The sequence below is a fragment of the Xylocopa sonorina genome, chromosome 1 (genome assembly GCF_050948175.1).
Source record: "Xylocopa sonorina isolate GNS202 chromosome 1, iyXylSono1_principal, whole genome shotgun sequence".
NCBI classification, from domain to species: domain Eukaryota; kingdom Metazoa; phylum Arthropoda; class Insecta; order Hymenoptera; family Apidae; genus Xylocopa; species Xylocopa sonorina.
Window position 1 is genome coordinate 19656152 of NC_135193.1, and position 26936 is coordinate 19683087.

At 39.0% G+C, this 26936-nt stretch overlaps 2 protein-coding genes across 4 annotated transcripts; one reads left to right on the forward strand and one right to left on the reverse strand.

Moving 5' to 3' along the window:
* Positions 1-3399: 3399 nt before the first annotated feature.
* On the forward strand, positions 3400-5567 carry LOC143426317 (abscission/NoCut checkpoint regulator). The gene is made up of 5 exons (XM_076899696.1): positions 3400-3582; positions 3776-3978; positions 4064-4295; positions 4400-4678; positions 4792-5567. The coding sequence occupies exons 1-5, from the start codon at positions 3535-3537 to the stop codon at positions 4960-4962; spliced, it is 933 nt and encodes a 310-aa protein (XP_076755811.1). The 5' UTR covers positions 3400-3534; the 3' UTR covers positions 4963-5567.
* Positions 5568-6986: 1419 nt separating this feature from the next.
* On the reverse strand, positions 6987-25979 carry Stv (BAG domain-containing protein starvin). 3 transcript variants are annotated; one of them, XM_076907631.1, is made up of 3 exons: positions 16027-16220; positions 15609-15897; positions 6987-11266 (listed from the first exon to the last, which is right to left on the reverse strand). In XM_076907631.1, the coding sequence occupies exons 2-3, from the start codon at positions 15678-15680 to the stop codon at positions 9146-9148; spliced, it is 2193 nt and encodes a 730-aa protein (XP_076763746.1). In that variant the 5' UTR covers positions 15681-15897; positions 16027-16220; the 3' UTR covers positions 6987-9145. The 3 variants fall into 3 exon arrangements, with proteins under 3 accessions (XP_076763746.1, XP_076763738.1, XP_076763754.1); XM_076907623.1 differs by lacking the exons at positions 15609-15897; positions 16027-16220 and adding an exon at positions 25754-25979; XM_076907639.1 differs by lacking the exons at positions 15609-15897; positions 16027-16220 and adding an exon at positions 18679-18803.
* Positions 25980-26936: the final 957 nt, after the last annotated feature.

Consider the following 26936-nt stretch of genomic DNA (forward strand, 5'->3'; position numbering starts at 1 on the left):
CTCTTTCCAGAGATGGCGCGACCAGCACAGTAGTTTACTTCGCTGTCGATAACGATGTGCGACCAGTTTGAGCACTTTTCACAGAGATGGCGCCACGGGTCCTAGAGGAGGGTCCGTATTATCCGTCTCACTCTTTCTTATAGCTTTTTTATATATCATTCTCTCTCTTACCTCTAAAGCGGGAGAAATCAAATAAATTACAATTAGATTACAAAGTTTCTTCTTTCTGTTGCAGATTTTTAATACATGGAAGAACAGGAAGAGAGCTTTCAGGCACCGATGAAGGAATCTGTTTCATCCATTAAGGCTTCAATATTTGTTCTTTATATTTTCTACTGTTAATTACCATAGTGTATTTAATTATAATAGTAGATATAAGATATATTGTATTATTAGCACAAGCGCTATTGTTAGACAGAATTTAATTGTAATTTATTGTATATTTCATTAATTAAATTAAATAAATAAATTGTTTGAGAGATATGAAACAAGTTTTATCATTTTCCCTCAGTTCCTTTCGAAGTCTCTATTCAAAAATTCCGAAATTTGCCAAAATCTTAGGAAATGACGTCACTTCCAGGAATCGTCGAAATTCCTAGAATTCTCGATGACGTCATTTCCAAGAAGTGGCACCTTCGGATACCTCCTCATATGTTATGTTCTCCTGATACAAAGTCGAAAAATCGGGGTTTCGATCGAGAAAATTGGAAATGTATCAGGAGAACATAAGTTGTTAGGAGGTACACATGCCACTTCTAGGAAAATGACGTCACTTCCAGGAATCGTCGAAATTCCTAGAATTCTCGATGACGTCATTTCCAAGAAGTGGCACCTTCGGATACCTCCTCATATGTTATGTTCTCCTGATACAAAGTCGAAAAATCGGGTTCCCGATCGTGAAAATTGGAAACGTATTAGGAGAACATAAATTGCGAGGAGGTATTCGCGCCACTTCCAGGAAAATGACGTCACTTCCAAGAATCGCCGAAATTCCTAGAATTCACGATGACGACATTTCCAAGAAGTGGCGCGTTTGGATACCTCCTGTGACGTCATGTTCTCCTGATACAAAGTCCGATTTTCAAGATTTTGTCCGAAAAATCGACAATGTATCAGGAGAACATGACGTCATAGGAGGTATCCGAACGCGCCACTTCTTGGAAATGACGTCATCGAGAATACCGAGAATTTGGGCGATTCTTGGAAGTGACGTCATTTTCCAAGAAATAGCAAGAATACCTCCTCACATGTTATGTTCTCCTGATACATTTACAATTTTCTCGATCGAAAACCCAATTTTTCGACTTTGTATCAGGATCGAATCAAGACTTCGAAAGGAATTGGGGGAGAATAATGAAACTTGTTTCATATCTTTCAAACAATTTATTTATTTAATTTAATTAATGAAATATACAGTAAATTACAATAGAATTCTGTCTAACAATAGCGCTTATGCTAATAATACAATATATTTTATATCTACTATTATAACTAAATACACTATGGTAATTAACGTTAGAAAATATAATGAACAAATATTGGAGCGTTGGTGGACGAAACGGATTCCTTCATCGGTGTCTGGAAGCTGTCTTCCTGTTCTTCCGTGTATTAAAAATCTGTAACAGAAAGAAGAAACTTTGTAATCTAATTAACACATTATATGCAGCATAATTAAACAGAATTTTATGATTCATGTTTTATTTATATTGTTGGGAAATCTAAAACGGTAAATATAAAAGAAATTACACTAAAACTACTGAAATATACAAGAAATAGCAATAAAACTATTGAAATATACAAGAACTTACAATAAAACTATTGGAATATACAATAAATTACAATAAAATTAATATATTGCAATTTATTGCACATATTATTAATTTTATTGCAATTTCTCGTATATTCTAATAGTTTTATTGCAGATTCTTGTACATTTCCTTAGTTTTATTGCCATTTCTTGTATATTTCAATAGTTTTATTATAATTTATTTGATTTCTCCCGCTTTAGAAGTAAGCGAGAGAATGATATATAAAAAGGCTATAAGAAAGAGCGAGACAGATGATACGGACCCTCCTCTAGAACCTGTGGCGCCATCTCTGTGAAAAGTGCTCAAACTGGTCGCACATCGTTATCGACAGCGAAGTGAACTATGTGGCGTTACCGACGTTATCGACTTCCTCGTATAAGCAGACACATTCACAGCCATCTACTTCCGCTCCTCGGAGGGTACATTTTCGTTAGGAAATTGTTTCAAAATTAATTCACGCCATCTATAAACAAGAGACTCTCGTTTGCGACGTCTTTCAAATTTCTACGCTTTTCAAATTAATTATTCACTTATTTCTTCTCCATCAAAGAGTACACATCACAATTTGCCTCTGCCAAATCTAGATTTGTACTTCTTAGCTTCTACCTCAGTTTACCTTAATTGTAAAGACTTGTTGCTGTTAAATAAAATTGTTATATAAAAGCCATCCTACGTGAAAGTTAATTAGAAGAAAATATCGTGGCCAACGACAAATCCACAACTACTGTGGCGTTACCGACTTTACCGACTTCTTCATATAAGCAGACACATTCACGTCATCTATAAACAAGAGACTCTCGTTTACGACGTCTTTCAAATTTCTACGCTTTTCAAATTATTCACTTATTTCTACGCCATCAAAGAGTACACATCACAATTTGCCTTCGCCAAATCTAGATTTGTATTTCTTAACTTCTACTTCAGATTACCTTAATTGTAAAGACTTCTTGTTGTTAAATAAACTTGTTACATAAAAGCCATCCTCAGCAAAAGTTAATTAGAAGAAAATATCGTGGACAAGACTAAAAACCACACTACTGAAGCACTAGCGCCATCTCTGAAAACAGAATTGAACTTATACTTCAAATAGTTGAGGTAATTTCCCCGGAGATGGCGCCACTAGCGACAAAATAAAATAAAAAGAGAATAGTACCACGATTGACTACGTAGTATAATCTAATCTCCTGTGCATACAATTACACCTTCAGCAAAATCATACTGTATATACTTAGAATGAATACAAAGTACTGTCGATTTAAATAAACTACCATCTCTCATATGCACAGATATACTTAATATGCAATTGAAGGTAGTCACTCTTACCTGCGCACTCACGCATCAACTTAATAAATACAAATAATAACAACGAACAGCAAATAAATTCTCGAATGCAAATTTTTCTCACCCCCATTATTTCGAAAACTTTCTCGAAAACTTTTTTTATCAATTCTCTCTGAAATTTCTTCAGAATGTAATGCATTATTAACTAAAATGAGACATATAAGTACAAGTATTATATACTCATAGGTGTATTAGAAAGTATATATATATATATATATATATATATATGTATACATGTACTTCCCTACCTTTGAATTTGGCTCGGGAATAGTAGATTCCTAATAATTTCGCGTGCACGTAAGAGCTGGTCGAAGTCGAATATGTTGAACGATATTCGATCGTGTTTGTGATGTCATCGTAACTACGCTGCGAAACTAAATCCGCTATGTCGTGCAATATTTGTCAGACGAAGTTTTCTTTTTTCACGAAAGAAGTAAGTCGCTGTTTGTCTTGATCGAACCGTATCGGATCTAGGTTATGTCGCCGTGCTGCGGGTGCTTCCTTGTAATTTATTTCGCGCACGTTCAGCTACGTCGATCCACGCGTGTGTTAGAATAGTCAGGCTGGCGCAATTTTTAATTCCCGTTCCCGTTGCTATTTCATCATTTTTGTTTCAAATTATTTAGGTTGCTTGCCCAGGCTGCGGCTTTGCATATTGCAACAAGTGCCTCAAATATAAATGTAACATTCCAGATAGAGGTGTGAAAAAGGTCTGCGGACGTTGTTTTAATAAGCACAATTTTTCTACGACCAATTCCAGTTCTAATAACAACGTCAAAATGTCTAACGAGCAAGAAGAGGCCATGGCTCCGGTAGACATCACGAAAAAGTAGTTCTTCGGATATGCAACTGTTACGGTTGAATTGTAAGGGTTTCTCGTAGCATAGCTCAATGGTTTTGTTTAATTTTTGTAGATTAGACTCATTGGAGAACCCAGCGAAGCCTCCTATCGTAATGTACACGCACACCAATCATTGGGACAAGTTTAAGAAGGGCTTGGAGCCAGCCGATCAGGAGATTGTTGATAGATTACAGAAATTAAAGGAGGAAGACAACAAGTCTACGACTTTAAGCGTGGATGAGATAAAAAGGAGATTGGCATTGCTGAAAGACGAAGATCCGGATGTTAACCAGCAGAGAATAAATGTACGTATAACAGTCGCACCAAACTGAATGAGTATGCTAGCAAAATATTGTACAATTTCTTTCCTACGAACGTAGCGTAGATAATCACGGTTACATAATCGTAGATACATCGTGTGGATACCAGAACAGATCAACAAAAGGCAGACGACTTGATACAAGAGTATTTCGACCAATTGGAGCTATCCTCGGGTAGCGATTCGGTTAGCGAAATCCAGGCACGATTAAGATCGTTGCAAGATATCACCGATAAACCCAGGCAACACTCCACGAATGATCTCGACGACGATGAGAAACAAGTAACGAAAACACTGATTGCGAAAGCGTTGGCGGAAGCGGAGTTAGAAAAGAAGTATAAAGAAGATGTAGATGAAATCGAGGTGGAGGTATGCAAGATTGATATTTTATAGGCAACAATCACTTTGAACCAGATCGAAAACATCTGGGTCGTAGTTTGAAAAGAATTAATGAATGTGCATTGTGTTACATACAATTGCAGGCAGCAAGACAGACTGATGATGAGGATGAGAAACCTAGTTGCGTAATGTGCGATCAAACGGAAGATTTGCAACGATGTTCCGGTTGCCACGGTGACCTTTATTGCACCGTATGCTTTGAAGATAATCACGACGATTTTGAGATGAGAAAGCACAAAAGGGAGCCAGCATAAATTGGAGGGAAGAGAAATTGGAGGTCGAGAAACGCTTTGCCACAATTTATATACTATACTGCATCTATGTGCAAATTATTACAGCTGAGGCACTTGCTGTGTACTTTTTTTTAAATATTCACATTATAACATCGTCACCTGTAATTTCTTCTTTTCTATCAGAATTACTAGTGGTATCAGTTAAATAGAAGCATTCCTCACAAAGTATGTACGCACTCGGATTAAGTATTACATAATTAAACAAACGTATTATAGTTATAAGCAAACATAAAGTCGAGATTGTGATGATATCAATGTGGTTGTATCGTCAGAAATTGTTCTAACACCACCTACGCCTACTTTCATAGGAAACTAGCTCTGTAACGCTTCTTTTAATTTTACACGTTTGGTAATGGATATTTACGCTTTAGCTGAAGGACAAATTGTCTATTTCTATGATTTACGCAAAGTTTTCAATAATTTATCCACGCAAAATGGAGACTCAATTTACAAATGAATATGTATGTGATATTTGATGTAATTTTGTAGCTTTTTATCCGCATTTCAAAGTAAATAAATTAATGAATCGTGAATATTTCAATCAAATTCGATATCCGCAGGATTTCTAACGAATTGGAATAATAGCTTGCGATGCGTCAATTAAATGTTATTTGGAAACAATATCTAAACACTTCTTTTATTGTTCTTCGAGGATTATTTTTGCCAATTTAGGTGCCAAAACGAGAGTCAGTAACTCAGTCTAGATGTCAGCGAAGATATCTACCGACATCCTCACTGGGATTTCCCGGAGGTGGTCGGTGTCGCGACGCAAAAACCTCTTCTCAAAGTCTAAGCTAGCATGCTATTTTTGGATGACTCGTATGCATCTACCGTGCCAAGTTTTCGGGCACGTATATCGGTTCTTACCAATGACTAAAGTATTTCTTCTTTTGCTCATTCGATTCGTTTGTCAATTTAATCTGTTTTTAATTTTATTTTACTTTAACAACGAGAAGACTGGGTCTGGTGCTCTAACGGATCCTCTGAAAATTGTTACATGAAATCAATTGTTAAATTGATCGTTTTTAAAATGAAATAAAATTAATCGATCAGAACTTTTATAGGAAATAAGATCTTTTTCCATACTCGCTTTATACCTACCCTTGAACAGATTTAACAAGCTAACAAGGTAGGAAAAAGAGTAAAACAAGTAAAGAAAGTTCTGTAGTTGCCAATATTCTGATTACAAATAAGCTAGCAGTAATTATCTTTTAATTTTGATATTAAAAAAATTTGTATTTCGGATAATTTTATTATTTTCCAAATGTTTCTTTCGTGTACTTGATTTTCTCTCAGACTGTACGATTCTTCCCATAAGTTCTCAAAATTCAACCAAAGTTATTTAGTATTTCAAGGAGAATGGCGTGCTTTTTCAACTGCAAACAATTCAAAGGAATTTGGCAATGAAGAAGGCGCGTGCGTGTAGCGGATGTTGTTCTTAGCAGGTCGTTGATACTCGCAATTTCCGTTGCACCAGAGGCAGCAATCTTCGAGGAAAATGCTTCTTCCTGAATGTTCCTTTTACCTTGCGAGTCCTGTTTAATATCTTTGTCCAGATTCAATTACTTATCAACGTAAGAGAGCTTTCAAACAATCCAGTATCTCTAAAGCTTTTCAAAGACAAAAATTAGGAAATTACAATTTGTAGTTACGAATCTGATACCTTAGAATTTATAGTTATATCCAAAAATGACCAAGTTTGCGCTTACTATCATCTACTAACAAGAGTACCTTTAAACGCAATAATAATTCTCTAAAATCTTTCTAGGAATGATAAATGTTTTTAACTGATGACATTTTCGCTATGGTTTATTACGCTGGATTGATGCCAAAATCTATTACGGTTTTGATAACGGCTCGCCTCTTGCCTAGAAGTTTTAGCAAAACAATTATACAATTCTATCAGTTTATTCTCTTGTACATGGACGCATTATTGTATCAGAACGTTTTGATGTCACTCAAAATGTTTGGGCCATTCTGTACGATTCAAAAGACCAGACTTTGTATTTTTAATTGAATGCGTTTGTTCATAAAATAATTACACTTTCGCCACATTTATACAATATCCTACCGAGAGTTTTCATTTGTTTGCCACACTATCAAAAGATCACTCGTTCATACACACTCATTTACCCTCTCTGTTTTCCACGTTTCCATACAATTTCTCATTTATACACGCTTTTTGCACACACGTTTCACACACGTCAGAGAAAATACAAAATCTTCTGGCTAAAAGCACATGACCTCTACGGATGAGTAAACAACATCATACAGAAAAGAAAAGAAAAGAAAAGAAAAAACAAAAAGATGAAGAATAATGATGAGTATCACCCTGAAACAAGGAACCATAAAACAATGCACCCCATACCTCGTTACCATTCTCAAATCTTTTCAAGCAGAAGACGAGCCTCGAACATCTGAAATATTTTTATCCTCCATGGAGATCTCATATAATGTTCTCATCGGTGGTGATCGCTCGGAATAACGATGAACAGGATGCACTATTTTTTACAAGACGAACAGATACGATCCTAATATGTACACGGTTTGTATTATCACGACACACATTTCAACGTCGCCAAAAGATGTGCACATGGTATTTAAACGAAGTGACTCGGAAATTCGCGAATTTTCCGCTTTCCAAATCGATTGTTTCAGACTAAACTGCGTATCGTACAGTAAGCAACTTGCGTGTGAAAAATCTAGTTTTGTAAAAATAGTTTTGGTATCTTACAAATAATATAGAATTAACAAGCAAGCTTCTGTTCAGTTTCGTTTGAATCGCGCAACTTGTCTTAACGATGTAGATGAGGAAGACAGGAAGCTCTACTCGCTGAGAGATGTTTAAGCAACAATCGACTTGCAATTAATTGAAATTGATCTAGCTCTTTTTACAATTAACTTCTTATGGGAGAATCTGCGAATTTCTAACTCACCATCTCTTAACAGCCTATTATAATTAGGGGCACGAAAGATCGTACTCGTAATCATTCAGCAGACGCACAATAAATTATAAATAATAATAATAAAGTTAGTTTAATTATGCCTCAGGCCGTGCGCTGTAATACTAGTCGTACGAAACGGATCTATTCCGTTTATGAACGTTCGTCTCCAACGTATCTAACATGTTTGCATTTTTTTTTTTTTAATTAACATCATCATCATTATCATCATCATTATACAATATACACTAAAATTCACATAATTGTATTAAACCTTTCAAACTTTATTACCAACACTGACCAAAATGTCGCTCTTGACAATGGCTCAGAATCTGTACTAAATATCGGTTCCTACGAAAAAAAAAGAAGAAAAAAAAAGAACAGAACGTAAAACAAAGTTGTCGTACTTTCCTCAAACGAGATCATTGCTTCCAATCATTACCAATTTCTCTTCTTTTTACCCACTCATCCACTACTTGCACAATCGTTTTGCCAGTCGATGAGTGAATAAAAGAGAGAAAATAAAAAAATCTAATAAATAACGTCACTAATCAAAGAAAAAGGTAGTAATAATAAAAATAAAAAATAAAAGAAAAATCACTCCTAATGGAGACCGATAATTCAGCTTCTCCAAGTGCAATCGGATCGCATTGAAAACTATCGCGAAACGTATAATACAATTTCATGAGTATTCTACGTTCCTTTCCACGCAATTATTTTCGTGAAACAGTCGTAATGAGAATAGAGAAACAGGACAAGCCTCGTCCAGATACAACGCGACATATTTGCGACTTCAAAAGTACAAGGCGTTCGTTGTTTATTAAATAATCCTTCTGTATCAGACCGCTGGACTCGTTTGTACAAATCCTTTTTCGTCCTGGTTGGAGAACACAGGGCACCAAAAAGTACGCATCCTGTACGCAATTCCACAGTGGACGAGTTCAGAGCAACGAAACAGAACAGAAGAACGTTTCCGGTTCGACTTGGTTCCGTGTTGACGATCATGCGATTGTTAACGTCGATCCACGACATTTTCCCATCAATCTGGCACCAAGGACAATCGAAAGTAGAGAAGAAACAACGGCTTGGTACTCTTGACCATTCGAATCAGCCCGGAACTAATTGTTTTCGACTCCGAATAGTGATGCAGTTGGTGCAATTTGAAAGTCGTAACATTTCAATAATTTTCCCAGTCTCTAATTCTACTTTGCATTAGTCTCGTTGATATCTGGAGCTGGCAATGGTATAGGTTTGTCGGAAACGGGAGCCTGTTTCTTCGTCTTCTTCCCTTTCTTTTGCGATTTAGGCGATTGTTTCACCTCGCCCTCTATCTCCATCTTCTCTGGTTTCTGCTGTTTTTCCTTCCCAGACTGTTTATTATCAGCTTTCTCTGATTCCTTTTCCTTGGAAATGTTTTCCTTCTCGTCTCCCTTCTTCTCTTTCGACGCGCTCTCTTTATTCTTTTCATTGGAAGTATCTTCTGCCTTCTTTTCTTCGGAAACGCTTTCAGCTTTCTGCTCCCCAGAGATATTCTCTACTTTGTTCTGTTCAACGTTCTCCTCCGCCTTCTCAGCAGCGGCACCTGTTTCCTTCACTTCCGCGGCACTTTCTTGCTCCTTTTTCTCAGGAACCTCCGCCATATTTTTCTCTTCCGTTACACTCGTCTGTTCTGAATTCTGCTGAACTTCCATGGATGCAACTTCCTGCTTATCCAATGGAGTCGCGTCCATGGGCTCGTCAGTAGTCTGTTTATTCTCCTGTTGTACATTCTCTGTTCGATCTTTGTCAGAAACCTCCGCATTTTCTGCGGACGGCTCGTTGGTCTCTTTCGACTTCTTCGTTGGCGACGATGGGCCAGGCGGTAGAGGGATGGGTTCCTTAGTCTGCGACTCTTCTGGTTTCTGATCAACATCCATCGATTCAGGCTGTCCAGCTTCCTCGATATTGCTCGATACCTGATCCTCTTGTTTCCCTTGTTCCTCTGGCGACGTCTGTTGCGAGGGGAGTGGCGCTTTCGACTCCAACAGGCTAATCGTCTCCTGTATAGTCCTGATCGCGTTCTTACGTGCCTGCCGCACGTTATCCCTGCCCTCCGTCTCGATATCGTCCAGTTTAATCAATTCTCTAGTTAGCATTTCGTCCAGATAGATATACTCTTTATCTGTTCTCGAATTACCGCTATACTGCTTGACCTGTTCAGCCAGGGAGTCAACCTCTTTTTGTACAAGAGCCACCCTTTCCAAAGGATCCTTCGGAAGTGTGGGCTTAGGTTTCGGTGTCTCCTGTTGCTGTTGCTGAGGCTGCGGCTGTTGCGGTTGCTGCTGTGGTTGTTGCTGAGGCCTTTGTTGCCTTGGTTGCTCGTAGTGCTCCTTCTGAGGCTGTCTTTCGGTGAACTGCTGCTGCCTAGGGTGTTGGAAGGTGTGACTCTGTTGCTGCCTCCTAGAAGGATGCTCGAAACTGCCAGGCGGCGGATAAAACGGTTCCTGAAAGTGCGGGGACCATTGGTGCCTCCCACCGAAGTGTTGACCGAATGGCGACGATCTCTGTGTGAAGTGCGGGGGCGCGTGGAACTGCGTGGGCGAAGGTTCCCTCCGGAAGTGAGGAGACTCCTCGAAACTCCTTGGAATAACAGGTTCGTCTCTACCTTCAACAAAGATTGGAATATGCCTTACGGTACTCTGCTGTTGAGGCTTCTGTTGTTGCTGTTGCTGCGGCTGTGGCTGTTGCTGCGTTTTCTGTTGCTGCTGAGGCTGATTGTGCTGGGGCGTTATGTCTATCCTGGAAACGTATCTCTGCTGTCCCTGTGGCTGCTGTTGCGTTTGCTGTTCCTGCTGTTGAGGCTGTTGCTGGTGGTTAACGGACTGTCTGTTCTCTGGCGGCGCAGACATGGATCGCTGGTTACGATTCCCTCTGTCCGGATTCTCCATGTTGTGGTGGTGCTGACCTATGTCCACGGTGTTACGTAATCCGTATTGAGGTATTTGGCTTCTTCTATCGGTCTGTTCAGAATTGGAGGACTTTTCCTGGTGATTCTGGTTGGCGTCCGCTTCACCGTGGGAGCTGGCGCTGGTTCCACTGGCAGCGCTGCTTCCGCTTGCTTGGCTCCTCGCGTCCTCGTCGGAATAACCGTGTTGATAACTGTTGCGACCACCGTTTCCACCGGAATCGCGGTTCCGATTGCGAAACGTACCGTGGAACGGGATGTCACCCCAAGGCGGACCCAATAAGTGATCAGCGAATTCCGGATGGCGGGCTGCTAGGTCGTCAAGATGGGCCCGGATGTCGCTTCGTCGACCAAAACCGTCGTCGTCGAACGGAAATGCCTGGAAAACAGAAATTGAACGGACGGTCAGCGAAACCTTCGTCGCGTAGACTTGAAATAAAAAAAAAAGTTCGTCGTGTAAATGCTCCTTTTTACGCCTCTGTTAGTCTTTCTCATTAATTGTTAGTTTTGTTATTACACATAATGGAATCTAAGCTTTTAAAATAGTTCTGTCGACACAAATTCTTTTGAACGTTCTGTCTCTTCATGGAAACCTCGCAGGTCTGAAAAAATTCCAGAGGAGATCTTATACTAAATATTAGCAGCTTCTATTTCTCTATATGACTTTAGTGCATTAAGCGATTTTAATCTCGTAAGTCCTAATCTGAATATTATTCCTATATATTCTGATTCTTAAATACAAACGTAAGTACTACCTACTATGTTAAACTTACTATATTATACTACTCTATCTCTCATACTCGTTCGAAATTTAAATAACAATGCAAACTAGCACAGAGCTAATGCTACAGCTAATTAATTATTCCACGAGAAGAAGCGAAAGCAATGCAGGCGATGTAACTTAATGCTTTCAGATCGATCGAATAAATTGTTATAGAAGACGAAACATGGTATAGTTATTAAAAGTATTTCTTGGTATTCTTCCACAGATCCATAGACATCGATGACGGTAACTTCCATTGATACACCGTGTGTACGATCGCAAAGTGATACCTACAAACGTTAAAATTACGAACGATCATTTGATTAACGAGCAGGAGACAAAACGCACGGTTTCTAGTATTCTTTACATCTCGTTCGTCGGGAATTGTACAGAAAGCCTTTCGCTCGTTCCACGCTACCTTTTAAAGGTGCACACGGTTCCCCTTATGAATCATACACGCTCGTTAAACGTTACGTCTACCTGGAGTCTTTTATTTTTCCCTCCAACGTTTCTCCATCTGATACAGCCTTTTTCTAGACTATCGACCATGCTCGTACGCCCACCAGGACGGAAATTCTTCGTTTGCTCATTCCAGATTTCATCCCTTTTCTTCCATTACCACGCGTAAACAGGTTATTCAAGAATTGAAAATCGAAATAAGAGACAAGAAGTGAAAACAAGGCTCAGATATTTTTACGTGAAAATATTTTCTGACGAATGAACGTTTCTGTATTTTATAAAGGGCAAAATCGAAACTGTTTCGATAAAAGGTCCGTATAACGGATACAGATGTAGGATTACATCAGGGAACAATTACAATTCGAAGATCGCGGACGAAGGTGCCCAGAGATTATGCTACACTTCCGACCATCGAGTTATGAAACTTGTTAATTATTACGAAATGCAGTACCAGGAATTGCAGTTGAACCGCTGTGCATTGAATATTCATCCGTGAACCGCATTCCGCACGTTCCTTGCCTTTTATGAGACTTTCAGTGATCCCATTGTCGCGTCTTTCCTTGTTACACGTGACGTCAGAGAACGCGTGGGCGTGCAAGTTACGTTTCATTTGACAACACGTCCCAGAATTAAAACAGACACAAAATTTCAAGTGTGAAATGCACCTCTAAGACACGAATAATCGAGCCGTCGATTGAAAATGTGATTGTGTACGTTTAAAAAGCTTTCTCGATTGTACTGGAAAGGTATCTCCATGGCCAAGAGAGGATGATCTCTCGCAGGGGCTGCGAGAGCGCTAATTTTACGCCCGTCTCATGCGACTGAAACGCGTGCGTAAGGACAAAATGGGAACCGGAGGCAGGGAAAAGTTCACGCGGCCTATGGCTACCCATAAAACGATAAACTGGGTGAATGTCAGCGCCAGCTTGGTATAAACGAAGAACTGTGTCATGGTCCCCTGAATCGAGCCCACGACAGATGCTGGTTTCGTAGTCATTTCCTGAGTTCGTCGCATAAATCGCACTTTAAGAATAGTCTTAAGCCGAGATTGAAATATTTCCAAGTCAACGATGACAGAGCGATTCGAAGGGACTGCTTTTCGGGGAAGCTGCGACTCTGGAAAACAGTAATAACGCTTCTGTTAATCGTACAAATTAACACTCTGGATGTAATCAGAATCATAAAAAGAAAATTTGAGGAAATTCGAACGCTAACATTGAAGAACATTCCAGCTGCAACGTTCACTGGAGCGTTGATGACGCAATATTTTGAAAGAACAGAGAAATGTGAAGGGTGTCGTTCAGTGCGCACCGGAAATAAGTTGCGGAATCGATCAGAGACCGAGGATGAAGTAAGAATTCCGATGTTGTTCCTCTTCCGTTCTCCGATGGATAGGATAAACACCCACGCGACATCTGTCAGGGGAAGGCGTCATCGTGAATAGTATTAACAGCAATGTTTATCGAAACCAGTTTCTTTTTTTGCGCGAAAAGGAGTAGCCGATTAGATCACAGGTAAAAATATCCTGCCTCTATCATCTTAGTCTTGAGAGGCCTAGGTACTCTTACCGATATCGAGAAGGCAATTTTCTGTTAGTTAACTCCGTTAAATGATATAATTGGTAGTGGAACCGATACAGTGAACTGCTTGAGGTAGTCAACTGATATAAATAGGTATTGTTAATGCGATTACTATGAATTTGATACCGAGTTTGGTTCTAAGAAGTGTACGATATAAAGGATTAACGATACTAAAAGTAATAACGAATATGAAAGTATTGGAGTATAATTTTCAGCTGCGATCATAGATAGTCCTTGACTGTCATCGATAGTAGAAGCTAATGGTAATAGCAACTAGCAATTTGGAGACAAATATCCTTATCTGGATTCTATGAATTAGATATCCCTATAATTAGAGTTGGAATTCAAGAGAATAGACCGTTTGGGGTCGCAAGATCTCGAGGCGAGCCTAATACGGCCGAGTAGTCGGCGCAAACGAGAAGAAATAAAACGTGTAGCCAGCGAACGAGCCACGATTATGTTACATTTTTCGTTTTTTTTCTTTTTTTTTCGTTTTCCTGTTCCTTCTTTTCTTTTTTCTCCTTCCACCTAACTCTGATTCCTTTTGACCATGGAGAATCCGAACTGCGTCCTCGAGAGTTACCGAAGAGAAACGTCTCCGTTAGTTTATTATTAGCGTGAACATGCTTGTATTTCGGACGAATGGACCTTGTTCTAGAAGAAACATGTTTCAAACACATAAGAAGTTGGAAAGATAAGAAGCCCCTTTTCCAGTCACACAACTATTTTAATTACTCCGATAACCATTATTTCGATGGTAGTTCTAGACAATAGCGAGGCACGAATACCCCCATAACGCTGACAGGAATTTGTTAACGTTTGTCACGGATATATAACATCTTTAGTCTACTATAAATTTTTAAAAAATCGAGATATCTGCCTAGATTTTTACATACTTTATCCTCGAGTTGGTTTCTTAAACTTGTATACATTCACTACAATATCAACACTTCCAGTCGATTAAACACCGCAAGAGAAGTATGCGCTTCGTATTTAATCTTCGCCAAAGTCATGGAGCAAATTTCTATACACATGTGCTGTTACACGGTGACACCAAAACCGGTGGGAGGAAAAAAATTTCATTCCTTCATCTGGTTGGTCCAGGGAAAGTGAGAGATCCACGGAGCCGACAAGTCGTCGTTTTCGTGGCAACAAAACGCACGTCACTCCTCACGAAATTTCTATTTCTAACTTCCACGCGATCTCGCGGAACGCAACAGAGAAGGTCGAAGTCGAAGTTACACGCAAGAGTTGAGAACATAGATAAGCACGCGAACCTTCTTCGCCGCCACCTCCTTTACGCCCGAATTTTCTCATACAACTCTAGAACATCGATTGCGTCTTCCATCGTTCGGTAAATTCTTCGCTGCTAAAAAAAAGTTCGTAAAAGACACGAATGAATAAGAAACAGAGGCGAATCGTTGTAACACCCGGTCGCATAAATGTACAAAATGATATCGAAAATGAAAAAGTCCGAGATATTGTGCAAGGAACTAGAAGTACGTAGATATATATCATCTCTCGAACGATCTGGAAAACTCGTCGGCTAGCCACGGTGCATACGAGCGATATTTCACGCGAATTCGTACGCTGGTTAAAAAAGAAACGCGGAACGCGTGCCGGAAAGTAGTTGTTGGTACGCGCTGAGGTTTAAGTCGCACGATTTCAAATGCGGAGGGAGCTTTGCCGCAATGTCGCCAGTCGAATACAATTCCCGCATTATTCTCTCCTGATGATCGAACTCGAATCTGATCGTCGAGCGAGCATACACATCGACGTGTTAAAAAAAAGGATGGTCAGTGATGTAGTAACCTGTAACCGTGGCCGATAAAAGTGTTATTCGTCGCCCGTTAGACAATCCGTTGTAGTAAGCGCAGATAATTGTGTCGGGAATGGGGAAAAAAAATGGCACCACTTACAGGGAACGGACGATCCAAATCAATCGGTTCTCCGAATTCGGATGCTTTGTCCACGATGACAGGCGAGTCCATTTTGTGGACCCTTTGATCCGTTCCTGATTTCGAATACGTGGTGTCCTTTTTTTTTTAATCCTCTCTTTCTCTCGAAGGACGAGACTTTTTAATAGGCTGGCTATTTTCTCACACACTAAGAGGTTAAGTTCGTGCTCTTTCGCTGTTAAGAGCTTGCTCTGCAGGTTAAGTGATATTTTTTTTTTATACGTTTTCAAGGGATCAGCCAAGAAGCTCACTAAACAGTGCCAGCGTGTTAACAAAAAAGGCGTAACGAAAATTAAACGTTTCAACTGGCAGCACTCTCGTTTTCGTTTTTTTTTTTTTTTTTTTTTTTTGCGTGTTTTTAAGGATCTTGCAAAATTACCGAGAGAGCAACGTGTCTGTCGTCTTAGTCTTCCCTTCGATCTCCTCGCTAGTACCTTATCGCTGTCTTCCTCCTTTCTTTCGTTACGTAAGAGAAGACCACACTGTCGGTGTCACTGTCGTTATTTCCTCGCACTAGGTAACACACACTCGCGACCAGACGTTCCGTGTCGGAAGGAAGTGTCCTTCTCGAGAAAAAAAAAAGTGTCGCAAAGACGCACGCGTTCAACCGTACGCTCCTTCCAGGTCAATAGCGAAACTGTCAGTATGCTCCCGGAGCAACTTAAATATATTTATTGTGTGGGCTGTATTGGGAGCCACGTGACTGCCGAGCCGAACGTGGCCGAGTCCCGACGGAAACGGCCGAGAGAACGCGCCAGAGGCTACTAGAACGTTCGTCTCTGTTTGGCACTTTCGAGAACATCGTTTGTTTTTGGCGCACTTCATACAGCACGCGATATCCGCAACGAGAAAAATGAACAGTCAAATTACACAGTCTTTGCAGACGACTCGATTAAACGCTGCGATCGATCGTATCCGTCGCTGATTATAAAAAAAATGCATGAATAAACTTTGCAAGAAATGACATTACGTTTTTTCGAAGAATTGTTCGTTATAACATATGCGCGTTATTTTGTATAATTCAGCGATGTTTATTTGTGCAATCTGTAGATTCCAGCGTTTTATTTGCAACGAATAAACAACATTTTGCAATTATGTAATTATTTCATACGCGATATTCATAGTCTAAGACATGTTCTTTTTCTTTTTTATGTTGGAACAATATGTTTTTATGCACGTTAAAACCGAGTTAAAATATTCTTTGAACGTGATTTATTTCTCGCGCTAACTTTCGTTCAGCATTAACGAGCTTCTCCATTTTTTTCTGATTTACAATCCGAGCAAGGCTGTACTCCGGACCCGTTTACCTATATCCTTTTATAGTAAACATGAATTCCACTGTACATGTTTATGTTTCCATCCGAAAAGTTGGCCAATTCATTCCCTTCCCTCGTTACCAACAATTCCCCTGCATTAAAGAATCGTCGTTGCTTCAACTACCACCTCTTGGTCTTAGTTTATCATCCATAAAATGTGCTGCCCTCCTACTTTACTTTCTTTTATTTAATATTAACCGTGAATCACGCTAGGCGTACATATAAATAGACCATGCCTGATTCAAAGGTACTGGTTCATCGCAAAATACGTATATAGATCGCATATTGTGCCCAATAAGAACTAAATCGAGCGATTAACAAATAAAACTCGTGTATCAACGAGGTTCTATTTTTAGAGTCTTCTAAGTTCTAAATAAAATCGCTTTTGAAACTCTGATACGGTACCCTTAGTATATACACGACCGTTAAGAGTTACCAACAATTTTAAGCGGTAACTGCAGACTTCATCATGACCGACGGAGAAATTGTGATAAAGTTCAACCGAATGCGTATAAATTAATTTACAGTTAATGGATATTTAACGACTCGCATATGTTCAGTTAAGTGCTTCGTCGTATCGATATACTAATTAATTTATTGTCAATTCAACTTTCTGATTGTTGGTCGCGTTATATCAAGAGGTCCGCCATTAAACATTAGTCATACGATGGTAGAATTTGGCTTCGCTCCAAAACTCTTCTACTCGCCGTGAAAATACGCGTGCAAGTCGTGCAGCTAGATATCACGTAGACACTTCACGATCAAGATGTGTCGTGACGCGACAATAAACCGAGACCTTGCTAGTCGTGACCTAACTTTATTAACAGCTAATGACAAAATTTCGTTAATGATAATTCATTGCTAACAGTAAACAAGCTCTACACGAATAACGTAACTTCTAACTCTATAAGTCTTCAACATTTATAGTACACAGTATTGGACGAATATTGTAGTACTATAAAGTGGAGAGTTTGCTAGTAAATAAAGCGGAACAGTGATATATAATACAATTCATTGAATTGTTTACGAAGGCGATTCGCGCAATAAAATTTGATGATTCAAATTCTCTAAACGATAAAAGTAACCGATGTATAATGAATTTAGCGTAGTGTCGATGATGTGACGATTGTAAGTCATACAATAATATGGTATATATTTTTATCGCCCGGTTATGCTATCGAGATGTAATTAATGAGATGTAGAAACCTTTGAGATGATGCTCGACGATTGGATAAAGGCCAAGCGCACTAAATACAAGGTTTCATAATCTAATGCGCGATTTGTAAATTGCTCCCCGGAAGTTTCCGTAATTTTAGCACCTTCGTACAAGTTTTATTCGATACTCAAAATATTATTAACGATACCTTGCATTTAAATAAAATTGATGTAAACTCTCAAATATCCTCCATCTTCGTTTTCGAAATATTGCGATTTTACCACAGATAAGCGTATCAGTGCAGCATAGTAAAAGCGAAAGCTTGCAAGACACTCGTATTTGTACAGCATGGAAAAAGAAGCTAAAAAATTAATAAATCAAGGTTTGATTAATTCGAGGGTCGGATAACTTACGATCACTATCTCTCAAAATCAATGCTTAAGCGATCAAGGTATTTAAACCCTTCGTGGAAGTTAGATACTAATACCATACAAATCCTTCGTACGTAATACTAAATATAATAAACGAAACAGCTTTTAAAAAGATAGAATTGACTTACTACCAGCACCATAAATGAGCACGTGCTGCAGTCAGCATCGAATTATAGTCCCTCCTTTTATGATTATGAACGTGTAACTTCGTCGATACGTCCTGCAATTAGCCTCCAAGGGAATTTATATATTTTCGAAACGTGACAGAACCGGATCGAATCTTTCAAGCAATGTCGAATGTTTGTACCGCGCTTGACAATAAGCAGGAAAGACAAATCGAATCTCACACATTGACGAACACGTCGATTCGCACACGCACAAGCGTACACAATCACAGTTGGCACGACAGATGACTCATAGCATACAAGATACAGATTATGTAATCGATTGCCTGGAAATGCATCAGCAAACTGCCATCTGTGAATTCTATAAAATGTCAAGTACAAATGCACCCCGATGATCAATGTGTGTACGTATATATGTACGTGACACCATCACGAGCGTGAATTACATATGCTTCTGATATTTCACGCTTCCACGTATTATCAACTACGATCTTCAGTTTTGTATTTCAGATGTTTCGAATTATTTGCCTCTTAAAATGATTAAGGAAACGTCTTGATTCTAACATCGTGTACACCTCTCAGTTTGAACAACGAACGACACTGTCACAGTGGATCAAATATCAATTATGAAAATGCAAACGTACATCGCTCGGTTAGAGTCGAACATGAATGGCATACCTGCACGTACTACTTGTCGCATTGCTCTATAAACCTACGAATATTGCAGCGATGCTTGTGCTATATCTTGGAGGACAAGTAAATTATGTGCTTGAAAGAGGCATAATTCAACTTCACAGTTCGGCGATAGATGACACGACCGAAGTACTAAAACAGAGGAAGTTGAATGTTATCCGTAGAGCAAATATCTTATTTTTTTCCTAATCGTATCATCCTTTCCCCGTATTCTTAACGATAATGGAATTAATGTTAGCAAAGAATAAACGTTTGCCTCATTGCGATGATAAGCAGATACCTCTTGTTCGACGTAGCCGTGAAACGAATCGTGAAATCACCGTTTTCACTTATCACAGGGAATGATTGAAAAAATTGGCGCCCAGCGGAACGCAAGTTTTGAGGTTAGTTACTGACTGACCTAGATTCCAACAGGAGCGATTCTTAAAGACCTAAGATCACCACGTGCGCGACGTAAACATTTTTTTCCTTACTTCATAGTGTTCTATAACTCATGATTAAATAGCTGAAACAATAATTCGTTTCATTTTTTAATTATTATAACGGAAAACAGAATAAATAACAAGTTACCAAGGTTATTTTTGCAGGATACGTGAAAATAAAGAAGAAGAAAAGTAAAAAATATTCCATCTATACTAAAGAAATATATCCAGCATAAAATTTCATCCTATCACAATAAAAAATGGTAAATTACTATATATGTATATATACATATATATATATATATGAAATGTGTTACCATCTAACGGTACAACAAGCGCATGGATAATATTAAATAAAGCTTTTGCACGATTTAATGTAATAAATAGTACAACTATACGACACGAAAACTGCTCAACAATTGTTCATCATTAAATAGTTAAGTTCAACACAATTACTTCTTTCAAAGTTCTCTGCTCAATTTAAATGCTGGATATAAACAAAATTTCTAACAAAGAATCGAAAGTAAATATGATCGTCGATAGAATCGATTCATCGAATCGTTGATCAGACTGTTTGACGCGAGCGCTCGCTTTGGTTCCGTCTTCGATCTTGCTCTTCGATTCTGTCCACGCACCTCGATCACTCGCACGATCATCGATAAATGACGATCGATGATCTATGGTGATCGATAGCGATGCCAGGAGCGCATGAGGTACGAAGAAGTAATCGTTCGCCACTCGCTATATAGCAATCCAACGTTTCGTGACGTCATCGAGATCAAAGTGGGCAGTTTCTCTTACAAACACCAGCATTTCTCCGCTACGTAGCCTGACTAACATGCATACATTACACCAGCGTGTATTCAGCACGCATCAGACCTGTGTCCGCTTCCTTCTGCACCTATGCCAAATCGAAACAAAAACTATTACCACAATGCCCATTTTTACCGTTACACTTTTCTCTTCGCTCGTCACATTTTTTATTTCCTGCACAGATCGAGTTATCTCGTCAACCTAACACCACTGTGCACGGTTGAGAATTTAGCTGACGAGAAACATGCGAATCCGATTAATTAAAGGTCTCGCGGGTTTGCTTTCTCTATCTTAAAATGTTGATCATAATCAGCAGGAATTAGAAACTAATTATTAATAAACTTATAATTGGTAACGGTAAATTGAAACGAAATTTGATCAGGAATCTTGTATCCAGTTCTCAAATTTAAAATGCTACATTATTAATGTGAGAAGCATAGGTGCGGATAATCAGTTTCGCACGAAACTGCACCGCATTTCACGCGCGACGAAGCACCGCGCGCACGTGTACCGAACGATCGACGAGTGAAAGGAAAAGTGAAGATTCCTACTACAAGTCGAGCGTACAACGATGATGCGCCATTGATGCCGTTACCTCGGTCAACGCCACCATCTCTCATTCTTGTTTTAAAGTAATTGCAATCTTAAAAACGGTACGCGTACCTTGCCAATAGTATGAACATCGAAATCATTTCTAATATATTAGACAAACGAAGAGAAGATCGACATTCATTAACGAACGAAAATCGATATTATCCTCTTGAAATCCTGCGAGCAATTGTAACTGATACAAGGCGTGGCGATAAAAGCTAAAAGCTCGTTAAAAGCTTTTAGGTCAAGGTATTCACCGATCCACCAGTCTTTACACAGAAAGTCCATGTAATTTCCCAAGATTTTCTGAAGAATCTACATTTAATTGCGATACGTAGGGAAAGGTTCATAAAACTAAGTTATTCTTCTATTCTTAGCAAAGACTGCCAGTTCTAAAATTATAGTCGCCCTTCTCAGAAAGTGTGCAAGAAATTAATCATCGGTAACATTATACATACTTACTAGCATTATCATGCTCGATGTACGAACAGAAATGATCATCGAGATAAGGCACATAGCTATTCATATTCTATACACAGTCGTGTGCCTCTACTTTTATTAACTTGTTCTTTGTGTATCACGTTTCTTCTGTATATAATTTCGCTATTAACAAGTATTAATAGTTAAACGAAGTCTGCACAGTCCATGCGATCAAGGATTAACCGCAGATTATAGCTGAATAGATTTTTTGTAAAGGAGAAGCAAACTTTATGTACAGCTTCAACTGTACACATTCGTCGATTTACCAAAATTCATGGCGTGAAGGTATACTCCATCCATTCCCTCCCAGCGATTCGCAGAACAGACTATAAAGCGGATAGGAATGTTGCTTCATGAATGACGCTCGCTAGGAAAAGTGGGAGGGATAATCAAGGGTCCGGGACGTGGTTCTTGGAATTGAGAAAGAGAGCACTTTTTCAAGACGCCCCTTTCCACGCGCGATGCATCTCAATAACTCTGTGAATCACCACATGAAAATTGCAGTCGGTTATCGACGGGGTAACCTGAAGGAAGTTCTTATTACACGTGATTAACAACGAATTTCATGGTCCAACTCTATCTTTTACATTATAATATTATTATTAAAAGGAGAAATAAGAAATGATAAGAATTAAACAAGAAAAAGGGAGGAAAGAAAAGTAGCCCGAGTTCCCCTAAAAATCGATAAAATATTTTCGCACTATATTTCCACCCTCCACAAACATCTGCTACAATAACGTCTTCCAAGTCGATATTCACAAGGGAGAGATGAAATGAAACTGCCAAAAAAAAGGCGAGGGAAAGTCAACCGGTAGTAATCTTTGCAAGGTAAATATTGATGCAAAAACCAGACGGATAGCCGTCTCCGTTAGGTTCCCCATAAAGAAAGAACGGTGGATTAATCTCAAAATTAAAATTACAACTTTACCAGACACAGATGCAGCTGACTGTTTTAAACGAGTGAGAATACAATGTTGTACACACGGTACACCAGACGTGAAAGGGTTAAGAAGGAATACTTTACACAAGTATTCGTATTTTTTTCCTTTTTCCTTTTTTTTTGGAATGAAATACAGATGGCGAAGCAATGGTCGCGATCTTTGAACACCATCGGCATGTTCCGAGACATAGGAACGTTCTCGACGACGACGTTGCCGACGCGAAGACCTCTCTCAAAATAGCCGCCATTGATTCCCTCCTGCCATTCCAGACCGAGAACCGTTCGATCCAGAATAATCTGTCGATTCGATCCATGATTATTTCCACGCGTCCCTTATGCTTCGTGCAAAACAGTTGAATCGAAGTTTATCCAGTTAGGAACTATTTAAGCGGTACCTTGACCCTACAAGAATCTGTTTCATTTCTTTGGTGCTAATAAACTCTACAAATCGAATTCAAACGATTAAAGTATAAAAAATAGCAACACTAAATACCTCTCCCTTTAATTTTTAATTTCTATATGAAGCCAGAACTGACTGGTGAACAATCGCTTACCTCCATAAACCTAAACACAAACAAATATTTAATATAATACTTTGATCAATGAATTAAAAAATAATTTCATCGTTAAATAAATAAATATTAATCAAAGAAAACACGAGTAAAATATCCGTTCTCCTTTATCAGGAACTACGATCTTATCAACCGGTCAATGAAACTGTTTTATCACTGAAAACAGAGAAGGGTCCACGGTAGAGCCGAGTAAAGTGGTAAGTCATCTCGCCGGCGGGCATTTGGCAACAAACACGTTATTTCTGGGTCCTTAGCCGAGTGTGTCTGGGCTTCTAAAAGGCCAACGATATCATCACGGTGTACAGTGAGCGGTTTCCAGGACAGAATCGTGAGACCTACCGCACGTAGACTATATTGATCTCGTTTCGACTGGCGAACCGGCACATCGCCACCCTCATTCCCTTCGAAAGGGACGTTTAATGCAATTGGGGTGGTTTCTAATAGCCCGTTGTCCCCGTACACACACGCACCTCGCCGTATCAAGCTGTAGAGGAACATTCATTACAGTTCTATTCAGTATCTTAATCTTAAATAAAAGGAAAATATCGTACTCCCTGGAGGAAACCATCATTATATCGTCGTAATAATTCAGATTTGGATAAAGATCCTTTTATGGGTATCGTAAATCAACGTGTACTCAGAGGTCGCCGATTTTACTCCGAGAAGACAGTTCGATTTATCGATTTCGTTGCGCGCTAACATGCCGGTCGAAGCAAACGAGGTCGCACGAAAAAGGAAGGAAATCCATGGCCAATTCCATTTGAAACATCACCCTTCCCCCCTTTTTTTCGTTTTACTTCCCGTTTGTACGAGTAATTCCGTGTTAAATCAATGATATTAATGCAGCAAGAAGATATAACTCACAAGTCTATGGAAGAAAACAATGTGAATGTAGATATCGATGTGTCGAGAGATAATTCTAACCTCATATTTTTAATAACGTTACTTGAAAAGTGGTATTAAATGTCACGGGTGTTTCCCACGTTTTTTTACGCGACTCTCTGTACAAGAAACTGATTAAAGCAAGATAAAACTCTACTTACTACAAGAAAAATAACAATGACTAATACTCTGCTACTCAATAGATAAACAATTTTTACGTACTTTCGAAGAGAGAGAAATAAATAAACACTTCCGGTCGAACGAACGGATTCCATGGTTTGCAAAAAATGCGTACCATTCAAACGATGCACTGCTGCGTTTAGTTCGTTAAAAACAAAAAACACACTGCGCCAGATGATAACTCCTTTTCGACTTTTTTCATTTTCAACAGATTTTCTCCTATCGCGTCGATTAATATCGACAGTAGATAAGTTTACGATTTTTAATAGTCGGATATCGATCGAGAACATTCCACTATTTGCGTATATAAAAAAATGCTGCGAAATCGTGCGTCTGAAAATTCGAATAAAAATATATCAAAAGCATTACATATTAATTTAATGTACATTATAAAATTCGAATATTTTATTCTTCGAGCTATAAAAGCTCGAGATCGTATTCCTTTGTATTATTATTTTTTCCCGTACCATTCAGCGGTACAGTCTGAACTAATAGTCGAAACATAGAAACAGAGGGACTAAATTTGTTTACACGAAGGTAAGGTCACTGCTCGAATCGGGCAATGTTATGAGGAACGTAGAAACACGGGCGCACGGATCGTTAAAGCTATCCAATTAAACGAAAAAGCTTTTTTACCAAACGTATCCCGGCCAAACCGAAATTGGTATTCAATGCGCGCAAGGGAGCCACGTTTAAAATAATTGGAAAGTTTTCACGATACCGATACGGTCACGGGACCGCCATGAACTATGATAATTGGCTCGTTGACAATGCGGAACAGGTGATTCGGCACGGTGTACAGCCGTTTCTCGCGGCGTTAAAACAGAGGCGTGGAAGAATAATGTGTATTACGCAAAATGAATAAACGACACGTTCGAATTGCAGAGGAACAACAGAATGGTAAAGAATATTGTCAAGCTCGTAGAATAATCGACGCAGCCTTTGAACAGTGAACTATAGCCGTCGCTTGAAAAAATCTCATTCTATCGAGATATATGAAACATTCCTACGAACCGTACGCAAGCTTTCTTTCGCATTTTTACACGCCACGACATGCGTTTCGCTGGATTTCGACTGCCAACAAACAGGACAGTTTTTTCGTTCCTTTGCTCTCTGAAAATATCGGAATCGCGACAAGAATAACCGGCAAGCAGAGAAAACTGAATACATGCCGGTGTAACGACGTAGAAATTGGGCCACTCTATAAATAAAGAATTTTCGTGCAACGCTGTTCAAATACATTTTTCGATCTTCCCAAGCGATTCAAATCCTAATCGTATTTAAACTCCAATAAATCACGAGCCTGAGAATATCATTTACAAAAATGTTACCTCACGCCATATGCAAAAACACTAATACCGTTAAGAACGTATATAGTCTAAGAAGAGAAACATTACCACTGATGATTAGGAAAGTATCGTTGAGAAAAGTTCTTTATTAATGAACTTATCCCTCTATTTAGCACAATTCAAATTGAATACCTCGTAAAGGAATGATAAACTCACCCTCGAGAACGCGGAATGTCGTTCGAAGGGATCTCGAGCTGATCTATTACTGGGTTCGAAGAAAGACTTGCTGTCCTCGTCGAATTGTTGTTTAATCTCCTGTAGAAGTTCATCGCCAGATTTACCACGCAGTCTGTCGCCGAATTTCGGCCGGTCACGAAAATAGAAAGACATCTCCGCGTATGTCCGCGCACAACTGTTTCATCCGCTGTTACTGACCGTTGCACTTGTCCCGTTTAGCCGCGTATCAGATTTAACACTAAAAACCGCGGTTTCTTTCTTTCGTACGCGGCGAAACGGAGCCTCACACAATCTTCCCACGAACTGTTGCGCGTGACTGAAAGCTCGCGCCGAATTGCCCCGAGAATAATCAAAGGGCGCGCACGCGCAGACCGCGCGGCGCGATCGTGCCTTTTCGGCGCGAAACGCGCGCCTATTGGCCCGCTTTCGATCGCCAGCCAATCGCGCGTCACGGATCGTTACCGATTTATCTCGAACTGTACCTGCATATATTTTATACGATGTCGCCCCGTTACGTGCAATAGTTTCGCTTGTTGCAATCTAAATTTAATCGCTGGCTATTTAAGCTTTGCATTTTTTTCTTTTTTTATTTATACGCCGCCCCCCCCCCCCAGAATGTTCCACGTAATACTTTTGTTTATTTCAACACAATCGGTGGTTGTATTCGTATAGAAGTTACACAGTACGCGTTATGTAACAATAAATAAATATCTATTGATCACTGAAGAAGTGTAACTTATTTATTCTTTACCATTTCGATCATGAGTGTAAAATTTTATTCTATTTTATTGTTTGCTGTAATATTTTTAATTAACGTGTGTTTGAAAGGACTGGAATCGATTTAATTTTTACTATAAATATGTACATACACTTCAGATTGAATGTATCATAATAAATGTTATATATGCTTGTACATATACCTGACTTCGTAATAAATCATTATCGATAAATATTTATTCATCTATCAGAGATTCTCACGTGGGTCGATAGATATCGTCTCTAACAGAACGCATCTATACGTTATGTAGACTTGATTAAATTCTTTTAATTGTTATGCAATATATAAAAACTTGTATCGCACTATAATTGTTACAGTCACGCACGGTAAATTATAATTATCTGTAATTCAGTTGGTGTATTTTTTAAATATTTCTATAACCTC

What these genes read in the sequence shown, in the direction of transcription:
- LOC143426317 (XM_076899696.1), top strand. Translation starts at nt 3,535, where the DNA reads ATGTCGTGCAATATTTGTCAGACGAAGTTTTCTTTTTTCACGAAAGAA. An exon ending in TTTCTTTTTTCACGAAAGAA is followed by an intron (nt 3,583 to 3,775) that starts GTAAGTCGCTGT and finishes CAAATTATTTAG; the next exon opens with GTTGCTTGCCCAGGCTGCGG. An exon ending in TTAACCAGCAGAGAATAAAT is followed by an intron (nt 4,296 to 4,399) that starts GTACGTATAACA and finishes ACATAATCGTAG; the next exon opens with ATACATCGTGTGGATACCAG.
- Stv (XM_076907623.1), bottom strand. Translation starts at nt 25,927, where the DNA reads ATGTCTTTCTATTTTCGTGACCGGCCGAAATTCGGCGACAGACTGCGT. An exon ending in GACATTCCGCGTTCTCGAGG is followed by an intron (nt 11,267 to 25,753) that starts GTGAGTTTATCA and finishes TCTGTTTTCCAG; the next exon opens with GCATTTCCGTTCGACGACGA.